General features: G+C 43.1%; 1 protein-coding gene across 4 annotated transcripts in view; it reads left to right on the top strand.

Annotated features, from left to right (window-relative positions):
* The window catches only part of hivep2a (HIVEP zinc finger 2a), a 96,864-nt gene extending 90,398 nt beyond the window's left edge, over nt 1-6,466 (top strand). For all 4 annotated transcript variants that reach the window (XM_021611989.2, XM_021611988.2, XM_021611990.2 and 1 more), the window contains 5 exons: nt 105-256; nt 1,076-1,251; nt 1,499-1,600; nt 2,048-2,988; nt 3,701-6,466. In XM_021611989.2, the coding sequence (XP_021467664.2) occupies nt 105-256; nt 1,076-1,251; nt 1,499-1,600; nt 2,048-2,988; nt 3,701-4,567 (2,238 nt within the window). In that variant the 3' untranslated portion in view covers nt 4,568-6,466. The remainder of the gene's footprint in view (nt 1-104; nt 257-1,075; nt 1,252-1,498; nt 1,601-2,047; nt 2,989-3,700) is intronic.
* The last annotated feature ends 7,713 nt before the right edge of the window (nt 6,467-14,179 follow it).

Here is a 14,179-nt window from a genome sequence, read left to right as displayed (position 1 = left end):
ATAAAAGTCTATTTTGAAGCCAACATTCCAGTACATCTGCCATCAAGTGTTTTTGTGTGTTTGTGAGGATTGATTGGAGTGTTATGCATGTTTTTCACTTGCAGATGAAGCCAGAGCTCATGCAGCTAGATGTGAGCAAATATGGGAAGAAAATCAAGGGGCTGAGCTCCAGGGATCGAGTCAAGGAGGACCACGGAGAGAAGGAGGCCTCCTCAAAGCAGGCTGAGCCCACTCGCATCAAAATCTTTGAAGGAGGGTATGTGAAGATGGCTGCCATAAGCCATTAAAAAAAATGAAAGCTTTTTAATATCAGTGTCGCACCTTTTCGAGGAGGCTGCCTAAATTTGTATATTGTTGTGACTTTTACACAAAATGTACAGTTTTGTGAAACGCAGAAGATGAACAGCACTTTATTTATTGCCTGGTGGGTGAAACCACTTCTTCAGAGATTATATTATTTGAGAATGGTAATAAAAAATGACTGTGATAACCGGAAATTAAGTATTACCTGATTTTTAAAAATGACTTCACATTTTTTATTACTTCACATTTATGGACTTGAGGGTGTTTTCTGTAGAAATTTGATAGATAAAAAAAAATGGGATGTATTTTTCAGGTGTATTTTAAATGTGGTTGAAAAGAGTTACTAGTATAGGCTTCTGTTTTTATAGAAATATAGTAGAGCAAAGTTTTGTTTAACAGCCAAGGGTATTATTGACTACTGTGCATGAGGCTTCGGTGCAAGCAAAAAATACATTTCCAAATTAGTTTTTCAATCATCTGAAATGTTATCAAAATCACATATCTGTAATGTCTCTTTTATGATATTACTATGTACAGTGAGAAAAATGTATAAGAATTCCATTTCATAAATGGGAACAGCTGTAAAAATATCTCTGACCAATACCCAGTTGAATTTGGCACCAGAATAATTTTCTCTAAGCAATATAAGGCAAACCTTCCCAATGTAAAGTGGTCTGTTTGATGTACTTGATATTTGCCCCCTTAACACATGCTTCGATATACTCAAAATCCTCCAATAACGTTGACAAATCTGGTCTTCTTATGTTTTCAGGTACAAATCCAATGAAGACTATGTTTACGTGCGGGGAAGAGGAAGAGGGAAGTACATCTGTGAAGAGTGTGGGATCCGCTGTAAGAAGCCAAGCATGCTGAAGAAACATATCCGCACACACACCGATGTCCGGCCGTATGTCTGCAAGTTCTGCAACTTTGCTTTTAAAACCAAAGGTGGGTTTCCTTCTTCTACTTCATATAACCAGACATATACGAATGTACACCTTTCCTCTCAAGTAATTTAACCTGATAGTTCAAACATAAACAGTGTTCACACTGGAAAATGATTTATGTAGAACTGCAAATACAGACTTCGGTTTACATTGCATTAGGAGAGTGGCAAGGTTCTTTCTCTCTGCTTCAGTAACGTCCTATGCTGCTTCCAGTAAGACTTTTTAAAAGTTGTAAACTCTTGTTTCAGGAAACCTGACAAAACACATGAAGTCGAAAGCCCACATGAAGAAGTGCTTGGAACTCGGGGTGTCAGTGACATCTGTGGAGGATCCTGACGCCGAGGAAGCTGGTATGAATCAGACAGACTGACTGAGCACATTGTGTAGAGATGAGCCAATATTTCATAAATACTGAGCCCTGTAAGTTGCACTGGTGCGGTTCTTGAGGGACAATTATCATGATGAAAAACAGGAGCCACCTCTCTGCCAGTTTTATGTAAAATATCCAACTTTAAGATACACAGTTCACATTTTCCCTGCTTGAATTCCATCATTCTGCATAGAGTATAAAAGAACTCCAGTGACCTATTCAATCCAACTGAAATAAATTGCGGTTGCTTTAAAATATCTGTAAAACGCATAAATATAAAAAGTCCTACTGTGTTTTTATATCCCATTTCCTTGTTAAGACTGCACTAAATGCCGTTTATTTGTCTTGCAGAATAAAGTAGGCTACTGTTATTGCATTTGCATAGCGACTGGATCAACGGTTGATTAACCAATATGTTTCTTTTTAGACAATGGCGAGGATGGCCAGAGGGAGTCTGGGAAGATGTCAGGCATTATGGCGGACCACCAGTTCTCAGACGCTGATGATTCTGATGGTGGCGAGGATGACGGGGATGAGGTGGATGATGATGAAGACGATGACGACGATTACGATGGCGACTCCACGCCGAAAACACGCTCCAGAAGCACTAGCCCTCAGCCCTATGGCATACCGTCTCTCTCCATCACAGCTGTGGCGGCCTCTCAGAGTGCCTGCTCCTCAGACCTGCTGGGCCACGGCCCCAAACCTCCCATCTTCAGCTACTTCACCAGCCTGCCCAGCATCCAGATCACCCAGCTCATGGTGCCTAGCGAGCGTGCAGGCCAGGGCCAGATGGCAGAGTATCAGCGTCTGCTGCAGGGCGCCCTGGGCGAGGACTATAAGAACAGGCTAGACATACCCAGCTCCATGGACAAGGACTTTGGCCTGTCCACAGATCACAGCTCCTCCTCCTTTGACCTGTCCCCGTCTCGCCTCTCCTCTCCAGGCCTGGGGTCCTCCCCTCTCCGAGAGCCCTCCCCCACCACCTCCTCACGCAAGTACCTCTCCCCCCGACGGGACCTGTCCCCCCGTGGCCGCCTGTCACCCCACAGAGAGGTGTCCCCTCTCCGGCACATCTCCCCCAAGAGAGACATCTCCTTCAGGAGGGACCTCTCGCCTCGGAGGGACCTGTCCGCCAGAGGTCACCTCTCGCCCCTGTCCCACGCCGGACGCCCCACGTCACCGGGCAGGGACCTTGCGGGCAGGAGGGAGCTGTCTCCACGGAGTCACCACCGGGGCATGATCAGACCTGTCTCCCCCAGGAGGGGAATGCACCATCACAGTGCCCCTTGGAGTCTAAGTCAGCACCTAGACTCAGAGATGGTGTCACTGGGCCAGCGCAGTAGGAGCCACTCAGAGATGGAGACAGTAAGTGTTCCAGAACATATTCAACTGTTCTCTTCTATTTTATTCTATTCACACTTGAGCCTTCATAAACAGCTCCTTACTGACGGTATGTTAACTAATGAATGGTCTCTTCAACCGTCTTAGAGAGTCTAACTTAAAGTTAAAGTACAATGGACCCATGAAGGACTACCATATAGTGCTACTCTATCTGCAGACATTACTATTTCTATTTCTAATTAAGAATCCCTGGGGAAATAGGTCAAATAGGTACAGTGTGCATGTGCTGTGCAGTTATTCTTCTCTTCTCCGTGCCATCTGGCTTGTTTCCATGGAACTGAGTGATATACAGATAAGGCTGCCATAGCTTGGCTCATCACTCAGTGGTTAATAACTGCTGTTTTTGTTCTTACGAGTCTTGTTAAACCCAACTTTCCAGGAACCCCAGTTTAAATAAAGCATGACATGGAGCCCGCTTCAGCTGTATCATTTTCAAATATTCATATTTGACTTTTTTTTAGCTGGTAATAGTTTTGTCGTGTGGGAGCAGATTTTTCAGTACGAACCCACATTTTTAAGTGTTAACATTTTATACATCATTAGGTGTACCACAGTGTAGATGTTTTGCTGCATATAGTTGTGACATTTACTTAGATCATCTGCATACTAAGATCCACAGACCCTATTGATCTACGGCCACTATACTTTGTACTGAATTCACCTTGTATTGTTTCAGGAGCAGAATAAGGGTTCCCCTCCCCACAGCAGCCAGGAGTCCCCTCTGCCCCACCAGGGCCTGTTCAGCCACCTCCCTCTGCACTCCCAGCAACAGGTCCGCACCTCCTTCCCCATGATCCCCATCGGCGGCATCCAGATGGTGCACTCCGTGCCCACCTCAGTCACCGGCCTGACCCATCCCGCCCGCCTCCCCCTGCAGAAGAGCACGTCCGAGGAGTCCAGCACCAGCGAGGTCTCCTTCCACCTGGTCGAGGGAGGAGGAGGGTCCAGGGGTTCCACCGGGTCGTCCGACTCACCCCAGCGCCAGGAGAGGATGGTGTCATCATCCTTTTCCTCTCGGGGGACGCCGGTCCCCTCCCCTGGCCCGTCCTTACCCTGGTCAGGAAGTCGCCAGGACAGCGCAGACATGTCAGACAGCAAGGACATTAAGCAGCAGGAGGAAAGCATACAGACTTGTACCAATGCTATCGCCTCGCTCCGCATCGCTACAGAACACGACACTCTGGAGAAGGGCATGTTGGTGTGCTCTTCAGACGCCCATCAGAGACACCCCTCCCCACTGCCTCACTCCTCTCACTCCCCTTACCCCAGCCCTCAGGAGAGAAGCTCCAGCATCATTCAGCACTTTAGTGGCCTAGAGGTTAGGCAGTCCCCGGACGGCCACTCTGCCTCCCCTCTCCCCCTACACTCCAGCTCCAGCTCGGAGACCTCCCTGCCAGCCACATCAAAGGGCCCGGCGGGTTCCACGGCAGGCCCAGGCCACTGTGCCAAGGAGAGGTCGCCAGGTCAACAAAGCCCTGGGGAAAGACCAGAAAGCACAAAGAGAGGCAAAAATATATTAAAGGATGCCACCGAGAACAGGTGAACATTGTTAAAAAGGGAAGGACGTGCAACGCAAAGACATCAACCCGTACAATTGCACACACACACACGACGCGCACACAGAGAGACAGACATTTAAACACACACACACACACACAAACAAGTCTTTAAACAAGCAAATTAAGTAGATACTCTGTAGTTTAAATGTATAGCATGCCTTTTATAACCTGGTTTGCTATTTTAACAATTTCTTTCTTATTTAAATTTTCAGAGAATATACATACAGTATGTTAACTTATATATGAGCCTGACCAAATTGATGATGGACTCCAGTCTGGTACTTTTAAATGTACAGATGTGTGTGCCTTTTCTTTACTTGTTGCTTATATTCTTATAAGCATATTAAGCAGGAAGATATGTTAATATATCACGTTTGTGTATCAGCTTTGTAATAAATGCAATTTCTCGTCTTTTTTAGACACTTGAGTCTGAATGATGTGAAGTATCAATATATGTAAGGTTGCACTAAAACATATTTTTATATGAGTGAAATGAAATGGCTTTTGTGTACAGCAGCAATTCTATAATACTATTTATTGTATCATGTTTCATAAAATGTACATTTTTCTTAATGTTGTGGATGCCTTTTCTATGTAAAGCATGGGTTTTGCTATGGCATAATTAGAGCAAACAATATGTACACTGTAAAATGGCTTTATATGTTAGAAGTATTTATATACACCTAAGTGAATGCACTTTACTTGGAGGTATATACATATGATACAATTTACCAGAATATATATCTAGTATATAAATATATATATATATAGTATATAAATATATATATATATATATATATATATATATATATATATATATATATATATATATATATATGTGCACTTAGGTTTTAGATTGACACCCACATACAGTATGGTAGTTAGTTCTAAATGCTTGGACCTTTTTCTCTCCTGTTCGCTGGATTGGCTACACTAGTTGTGATTTTACATTTTTTACAAAAAGTAGAACTGTTCAGCATTAAGTGAATCAATGTGCTTTTATTTTTTGTTTTCATTCAACGCTTACTGAAGTAGTAGTGAAATATTAAAGATAGTTTGATCTTCTGTGAATCACGTTGCTTGAAGTACTTGATTTATTGATTAGTATGGGGAACATTCCAGCTGATGTAAATATTGAATGCCCATGAATTTGTATACACACACACACATACACAGACGCATGCACGCACGCACGCACGCACGCACGCACACACACACACACGCACAAACACACACACACACACACACACACACACACACAGAGATTAGTGAGACACCAGTGTGTTACCTACGAGGAGACCCCATCGGCTTACACACACACAGTCATACACATTTATACATGGAAAGAGTTCATTCTGGGCAATGACGTCAGTTCATCAACAAAACAAAATATATGAAATGCTTGTACACACAGATATCCAGAACTCTGAAAAATGCACCTTATGTTTCCTAAATTTGGGGGGGTACTATCCAATAATGCTGTATCTCAATTTTGGAACTGGGATTTGGAATCCAGTTGCTTTTAAAAACCTGTTTGCGAATAAACAACCTAAACGAACAGGAGCATTCAGCCCGTCACTCGTGTGTGTATATCTGTATTTTGTATGGTGTGTATAAGATCTGTGTCATTTACTCTTTGGACATTTTTGTCACTAGTCCTTGGTATTCACCTAACTGTATCAACATGTCTTTCAAATCTAAGGTATCAAAGCACAAATCATAGTATAGAAAGAAAAAAAAGAAAGATGTTAAACATACATAGAAAAGGTAACATTGTGATGTTCAGTGGAAAGTACAATATCATGGAAGACCCCAGTTTCAACAATTAATCACAGTGCAGGTGGAAATAAAACGGATTGTTGTTTTCAAATAAATACCACTACAATAAAATGTCCTCGATGCTTTAATTCTTTCCAAATACCTTTGGGCCTCACTGTATGAGGGCACACTTGCAATATCACGTAGGCCTACAGTGCATGTCCTACTTTACAGTACCATAGGCCCCATTAGGAGTCTGCACACAAAATAAGTGTAGGCCTTTGGTAAACTTAACTCAGTTATAGCTCTTCTGTAAAACCTGAAAGAGCTCTCCAGTTGCTAATCTTAGGCTATCACTGTCATACTGCGTAGAACACATAGTTACTTCCCTTTGGTTTAATCCACTCTGACACAACTAGGTTGGTTATTCTCACTAACGTGTTTGTCTCTCAGATCACTTTGAAAGATACTTTGATCTTAGGGGTATTTTAGTTTTGATTAGTTTTGATTTCTTTACTTTGAAAGCAATTCTGTTTACGGAAATTGTCATGGGAATTCTCACCATAGATGATCAGTAACTCAAACCTATTTTGGATTGTCAGATTGTCATCCTCATGAATATTGCAACTGAAAAGAAAATCTTATTTACTCAATAATACATAGTCATATTCAAGTGATCAAGTGCTACAACACTAAATGGGTATTATTGTAAAAATGTCCTCTAATGGTGTTACACTGATCATGTAGAGATTAACATGTAATACATATTGGTATTCAGGTAGAATGTTTAAATAGGAAATCATTACACACAATACATTTTAACCAGCCACCAAATGGCTATTGGTTGTTTCCTATCCAGGCATGTGGATGCAGTGGCATGCTGCTGTGACAGTTGTATGTGAGAACATTATAGGTATTCTAGTCCTCACACCTCCATCACGGTGGCGTGCAGGTGTTCGGTTGAGCGTCCGCCCCAAGGACATGGCTGTGTCACTCAGACACCGGCCATCCATCTGCCCGTGTCCTGTCTCTTCATGTCCAACCCTCTCTGATGAACGGCTACAACAGACAGATCAGGACTGCAGGACGGCCGCTGGAGCCAGCCTCTTAGTATAACTAAGCATGACCCTGCTCAGGGAAAACTCCTGGTCCTAAAGAAAGGCTACCTACTCCCTATTGTTCTTTTACAGCCGTTTACAGTCGTCATTGATTTAATGGGTGAGGCGTGTACTGTAAATACATATTTTGATTTGTTTGAGAAATCCACTGCCCCTCCCTAGTGCCACAATCACCCACTTCACCCTTTGTATTGAGTGGTTATTGATGGCACCGGAGGGGATGGCTGTCGTTTTATTTGCTCTTAACCAACCGTGCTATTATGTTTGTGTTTTCGCATTGTTTGTAACTTATTTTGTACATAATGTCGGACTCTGATGCCCGGAAAGAACTTCTGGACATCAGAACAGCGATTACTCACCTCGAATTGGACAAATCATTTTTCATTAATGAGTCTGCACCGGAAGGATATACTCCAAACACCCGAACAGGCCCCCATCCCCTCATTCGCTGGAGAAAGAAACAGAGATTTTGCGGAAAGAGATCGGGGTGCCTTGTGAGGATCAGGCGACGAGTGGCTAATCTGCCTTTGCCATCCATACTGCTAGCTAACGTTCAATCGCATATTTGCATATTGCATATTTGCATATTTGCATATTTGTAAACAACAGCTGGTGCACAATATCTAAGGAAGTCTCAAGGTTTTGCACACCTGAGAATGAGTATCTCATGATAAGCTGTAGACCACACTATCTACCTAGAGAGTTTTCATCTGTATTTTTCATAGCTGTCTACATACCACCACAGACCAATGCTGGCACTAAAACCAAACTCAATGAGCTGTATACCGCCATAAGCAAACAGGAAAACGCTCATCCAGAGGTGGTGCTCCTAGTGACTTTAATTCAGGGAAATTTAAATCAGTTTTACCTCATTTCTATCAGCATGTTAAATGTGCAACCAGAAGGGAAGAAAATGCTAAACCACCTTTACTCCTCACACAGAGACGCGTACAAAGATCTCCCTTGCCCTCCATTTGGCAAATCTGGCCATAAATCTATCCTCCTGATTCCTGCTTACAAGCAAAAATTAAAGCAGGAAGCACCAGTGACTAGGTCTATAAAAAAGTGGTCAGATGAAGCAGATGCTAAAATATGGAATATCTTCCGGATGGCATTGAGGAATACACCACATCAGTCACTAGCTTAATCAATAAGTGCATCGATGACGTCGTCCCCACAGTGACTATACGTACATACCCCAACCAGAAGCCATGGATTACAGGCAACATTCCCACTGAACTAAAGAGTAGAGCTGCCGCTTTCAAGGAGCAGGAATCTAACCCGGAAGCTTATAAGAAATCCCGCTATGCCCTCCGATGAACCATCAAAATGGCAAGCATCAATACAGGACTAAGATCGAATCGTACTACACCGGCTTCGACACTCGTCAGATGTGGCAGGGCTTGCAAACTACAGTATTACATACTACAAAGGGAAGCACAGCTGAGAGCTGCCCAGCCTACCAGACGAGCTAAATAACTTCTATGCTCGCTTCAAGGCAAGTAATACTGAAACATGCTTGAGAGCATCAGCTGTTCCAGATGACTGTGTGATCACGCTCTCCGCAGCCAATGTGAGTAAGACCTTTAAACAGGTCAACATTCACAAGGCCGCAGGGCCAGACGGATTACCAGGACGTGTGCTCCGAGCATGCGCTGACCAACTGGCAAGTGTTTTCACTGACATTTTCAACCTCTCCCTGTCTGAGTCTGTAATACCAACATGTTTCAAGCAGACCACCATAATCCCTGTGCACAAGAACACTAAGGTAACCTGCCTAAATGACTATCGACCCATAGCATCACGTCTGTAGCCATGAAATGCTTTGAAATGCTGGTCATGGCTCACATCAACACCATTATCCCAGAAACCTTAGACCCACTCCAATTCGCATACCGCCCCAACAGATCCACAGATGATGCAATCTCTATTGCACTCCACACTGCCCTATCCCACCTGGACAAAAGGAACACCTATGTGAGAATGCTATTCATTGACAACAGCTCAGCGTTCAACACCATAGTGCCCTCAAAGCTCATCACTAACCAAGGGTTAGTGCACATTGACTCTGTACTGGTACCCTCTGTATATAGCCCTGCTCTTGTTATTTCCTGCTGCTCTTTAATTATTTTGTTGTTCTTATCTCTTAATATTCTGTGTATGCAGCAAAGTGTATACTGTATGATCAATGTATTTTTTACAATGTATAATTTATAAAGGTCTCCTGTGTAAATTAGGTCTTCTGACCCTCAGCTGGACTTTTCTGGATAAAACCAAAGAATTCTATTTAGAATTGTTGAATCGTCAAGCCATGCAATTGTTTCGTGCTGGTAAACAAGCTGTCTAAAAACTGTCATATTTAGCCAAACTAGTCACTTATCTCATTTTAAATTTGCCCTTTGCAATCACCATCATGTAGTACTACATGGAAGACTGCAATTTGTCATCAAGATGTGTTCCAAAGAAGTGGTGCCTGTTTTCCTGGAGAGGCATCTGGTTGGAGGAGTAAACAGCTTTCCAATTTTAAGTGCCAGGAAAAAAAGAAACAAATTAAAACCATAGCCTCTCAAATTTTCCCCTCTCATTTCCATTTTTCAAGGATCGGGAAAGTTCATCTGAGCACTTGACAGGAAAAACTGGTGTCATTAACAACCTCAGATGGAAACCACTTGCCTTCGGAAAGTATTCAGACCCCTTGACTTTTTCCACATTTTACAGCCTTATTCTATAATGGATTAAATATTTGGATTAAATATTTTAAAAGTCTCAGCAATCTACACACAATACTACACAATGACAAAGCAAAACAGTTTTTAGAAATGTTTGCAAATGTATTAAATAGGCCCTTTTTTATGAGACTCTAAATTGGTCATCGGTCATTGGTCATTGGTCATTGGTCATTGGTCATCCTTGAGATGTTTCTACAACTTGATTGGAGTCCACCTGTGGTAAATTCAATTTATTGGACATGATTTTGAAAGGCACACACCTGTTTGTATAAGGTCCCACAGTTGACAGTGTATGTCAGAGCAAAAACCAAGCCATGAGGTCTAAGGAATTGTCTGTAGAGCTCAGAGACGGGATTGTGTCGAGGCACAGATCTGAGGAAGGGTACCAAAAAATGTCTGCAACATTGAAGGTCTCCAAGAACACAGTGGCCTCCATTATTCTTAAATGGAAGAAGTTTGGAACCACCAAGACTCTTCCTAGAGCTGGCCGCCTGGCCAAACTGAGTAATCGGGGGAGAAGGGCCTTGGTCAGGGAGGTGACCAAGAACCTGGTGGTCACTCTGACAGAGCTACAGAGATCCTCTGTGGAGATGGGAGAACCTTCCACAAGGACAAACATCTCTGCAGCACTCCACCAAACATGCCTTTTCTGGTAGAGTGGCCAGACGGAAGCTATGCCTCAGTAAAAGGCATATGACAATCCCCTTGGAGTTTGCCAAAAGGCACCTAAAGACACTCAGACCATGAGAAGCAAGATTCTCTGGTCAGATGAAACCAAATTTTAGCTCTTTGGCCTGAATGCCAAGCGTCACGTCTGGAGAAAACCTGGCACCATCCCTACTGTGAAGCATGGTGGTGGCAGCATCATGCTTTGGAGATGTTTTTCAGTGGCAGGGGGACTAGTCAGGATCAAGGCAAAGATTAACGGAGCAAAGTACTGAGAGATCCTTGATGAAAACCTGCTCCAGAGCGCTCAGGCCTTCAGACTGGGGCATTGGTTCACCTTCCAACAGGACAACGACCCTAAGCACACAGCCAAAACAACGCAAGAGTGGCTTGGGGACAAGTCTCTGAATGCCCTTGAGTGGCCCAGGCAGAGCCCGCACTTGAACTCAATCAAACATCTCTGGAGAGACCTGAAAATAGCTTTGCAGCAACACTCCCCATCCAACCTGACAGATTCTGAGAGGATCTGCAGAGAAGAATGGGAAAAACTCCACAAATACAGGTGTGCCAAGCTTGCAGCATCATACACAAAAAGACTTGAGACTGTAATTGCTGCCAAAGGTGCTTCAACAAGGTACTGAGTAAATGGTCTGACTGCTCATGTAAATGTGTTATTAAAGTTTTTGTTATTTTATAAATTAGCAAACATTTCTAAAAAACTGTTTTTGCTTTGTCGTTATGGAGTATTGTGTGCAGATTGACGAGGGAAATAAACAATTAAATCCATTTTAGAATGAGGCTGTAACGTATGAAAATGTGGAAAACGTCAAGGGGTCTGAATGCTTTCCCGAAGGCACTGTACTGTAACTTTACTGTACCTATGTGTGATGGCTTGACCAAAGAGGAGATAATAATGAGGTAGGTGTGTGTCAGCGCCATTGGAATATGAACCATAACAACATGTTTCCCAATTGGTGTTCAGAAACTGTCATTCAATGAATGTCAGTGCAAGACATAGACACATAGGTTTATTCAGAATATCTGCACTACATAAAGGCTTGGCACATTGTACCCTAAATAAAAGTCAGCACAGACATAGAATAGAATATATGAATGTAGAAACTGTTTTGTCGACTCTGGGCTAAACTGCTTTGAGAACGTTCATGTCATAGAGATATACTGCCATCTGTAGGTAAAACAAAGTAATACAGCTGTGTAGAAAACCTGGTCAAAATGTGGAGGGAAAGTATCGGCCTGCACGTAAGTAGACGGATGACTGTCCTCTATTAGTCAGCACCTCTCATGTATTTCATCTTATCCCCTTACATGAGACTTTAATAGTTTTTATTTCATGAGAAATGCTTTCAATCATTTAGCATCACAGCAATTAGATTATAATACCCAAACAATTTATGCAATTATATACGTAAACACTGCATCAATGTTTCCCAAGGCAAGAAATTTCCAAACATCTGTCCCAGTTACTGACTATCTCACAATCACACAACATGAAGAAACTGTCTATGTCTATGTCCTAGGAGAAAAATCACTCCAATGTCCCTCATAAGATCCCAGCCACTGCGCAGACATGAACTTTCCAATGTTGTGTACAGTATTGACTGAGTCTGACTCTGATTGGGAGCAGCTCTTTTTCCACAAGGGAGAGAGGTATTTTTATTGTCCAAGCTGTTTGGCTGCCTCCCAGATGGATGAAGCTTCTTCTCTCTCGCCCTGAGCTCCAGGCAAGCTGATAGGGGACTAGAGCCACATGTGGTCCACATAAACGGAACCAGATGTAGGGCAGAAAACAACAGTCTCTGAGCCAGACTAATGTTATTGTTTACTGTAATCTCTCACATTGGTGGTGATATGAGACTTCAATGAAACAGATACACAATCACAATATGTAAGAGAGCAGTTTGGGAGAATTATTGAAATATCTGCGACCTGACCTGAATATTCCTTTAACACTACATTTATTTTATGGAAACAGGGTTTTCCTAAAAATGTGGTCCTCTGCACGTATTTACGCCAGGTGTCCTTGGTTCTACATGTCATATACTGTGTCAAATCCTGGTTCATTTACTGTTTATGGTCTGTACATGCTAGCCAATGTTTTCCATTTAGGATCCTCTATGTTCCTTTGCATTACATCTTGAACATTATTTAAATGTTTTGTAAACCCCCACAGATCCTCTAAAGATAGAATCCCCCCCCCCCGCCCACATACACACCTCTTCACCTTTCTCCCTCTCTCTCGCTCTCTCCAAATGCAATCCCATAATATGTATTTTAGGTTCATTTGGATATGGGAACGAGATTTTGAAGGGCTCTTTCTGAGAAGGAGAGCTGTTTTTTGCATTATCCACACTGCATCCTGGCACTGTCCTAGAGAGAACACTGAGTGGTAATGAGTTAATTGCTCTGTAATTAGGAAATTGTAGAACAGCACAATAGCGGGTTTGGAGGGATGGCCTCTCCATACCCTGATAGCATCCAGTCATGTCAGATGATGCTCTCTCTCTCTGTCTACAGTAACTGTTCAAGTCCACATAGTTATCTAACACGCTGCCTTTTCACCCTAACTCTCCGCACTGACTGAGTGTGTGTGAAATGTATCTAAGGAGAACAAGATGGCCCAGAATGCCTTCCGTTTGAGTCAGGCCCTGCTGAATTGTGATCACACTCACAGCTGCCACCGTTAAGATTTATTTGGAAACATCGGGGGAAAGAACAACATCCATTCTGCTGTGATGGGCTTGAAAAAGGGCAAGGGTGTGCTGAACATACTGACAGGTTACTTTCAATCAGATGGAGGGAGCTTGTGGAGGACAGAGCAGGGCTGTCTGCTTCACACCGAGACAACCCTCTCTCCATTAATCCAGCCCTCTAAATCAGTCAGCAGCATCACACCATCACCACGCCGTGTCTCTGTCTTCCCACCGACACCGCTCCAGGTCACACATTAATGACACGTCTCAGCAGAAATCTGGATAGTAAAACCTTTTCTTCTCTCCTGCGACAGGTCCTCGCTGGGGTGTTTATGGGAAAACGGGAATGTGTTGAAAAAGTGAAGAAGGTGTTGCAGCAACACATTCCAAGGTCTTGTCTTCTACTCTGTAGTGTGTTACAGTACATTGAGATGGGAATCCTGGAGCCAGTTTCAGTCAGGAGCAAAGGAGGGGAGAGCAGCCCAGCTGTCAACTTCAGAGATGTGGCTAGAATGCCCAACATCTCTGGAGATAATTGTGGACTACAGGAAAAGGAGGACCGAGCATGCCCCCATTCTCACTGGTGGTGCTGTAGTGGAGCAGGTTGAGAGCTT

The sequence above is a fragment of the Oncorhynchus mykiss genome, chromosome 8 (genome assembly GCF_013265735.2).
Source record: "Oncorhynchus mykiss isolate Arlee chromosome 8, USDA_OmykA_1.1, whole genome shotgun sequence".
Classification (NCBI taxonomy): Eukaryota; Metazoa; Chordata; class Actinopteri; order Salmoniformes; family Salmonidae; genus Oncorhynchus; species Oncorhynchus mykiss.
Note: the sequence above shows the minus strand (reverse complement) of the source record. Positions and strands in the feature narration are given on the sequence as shown.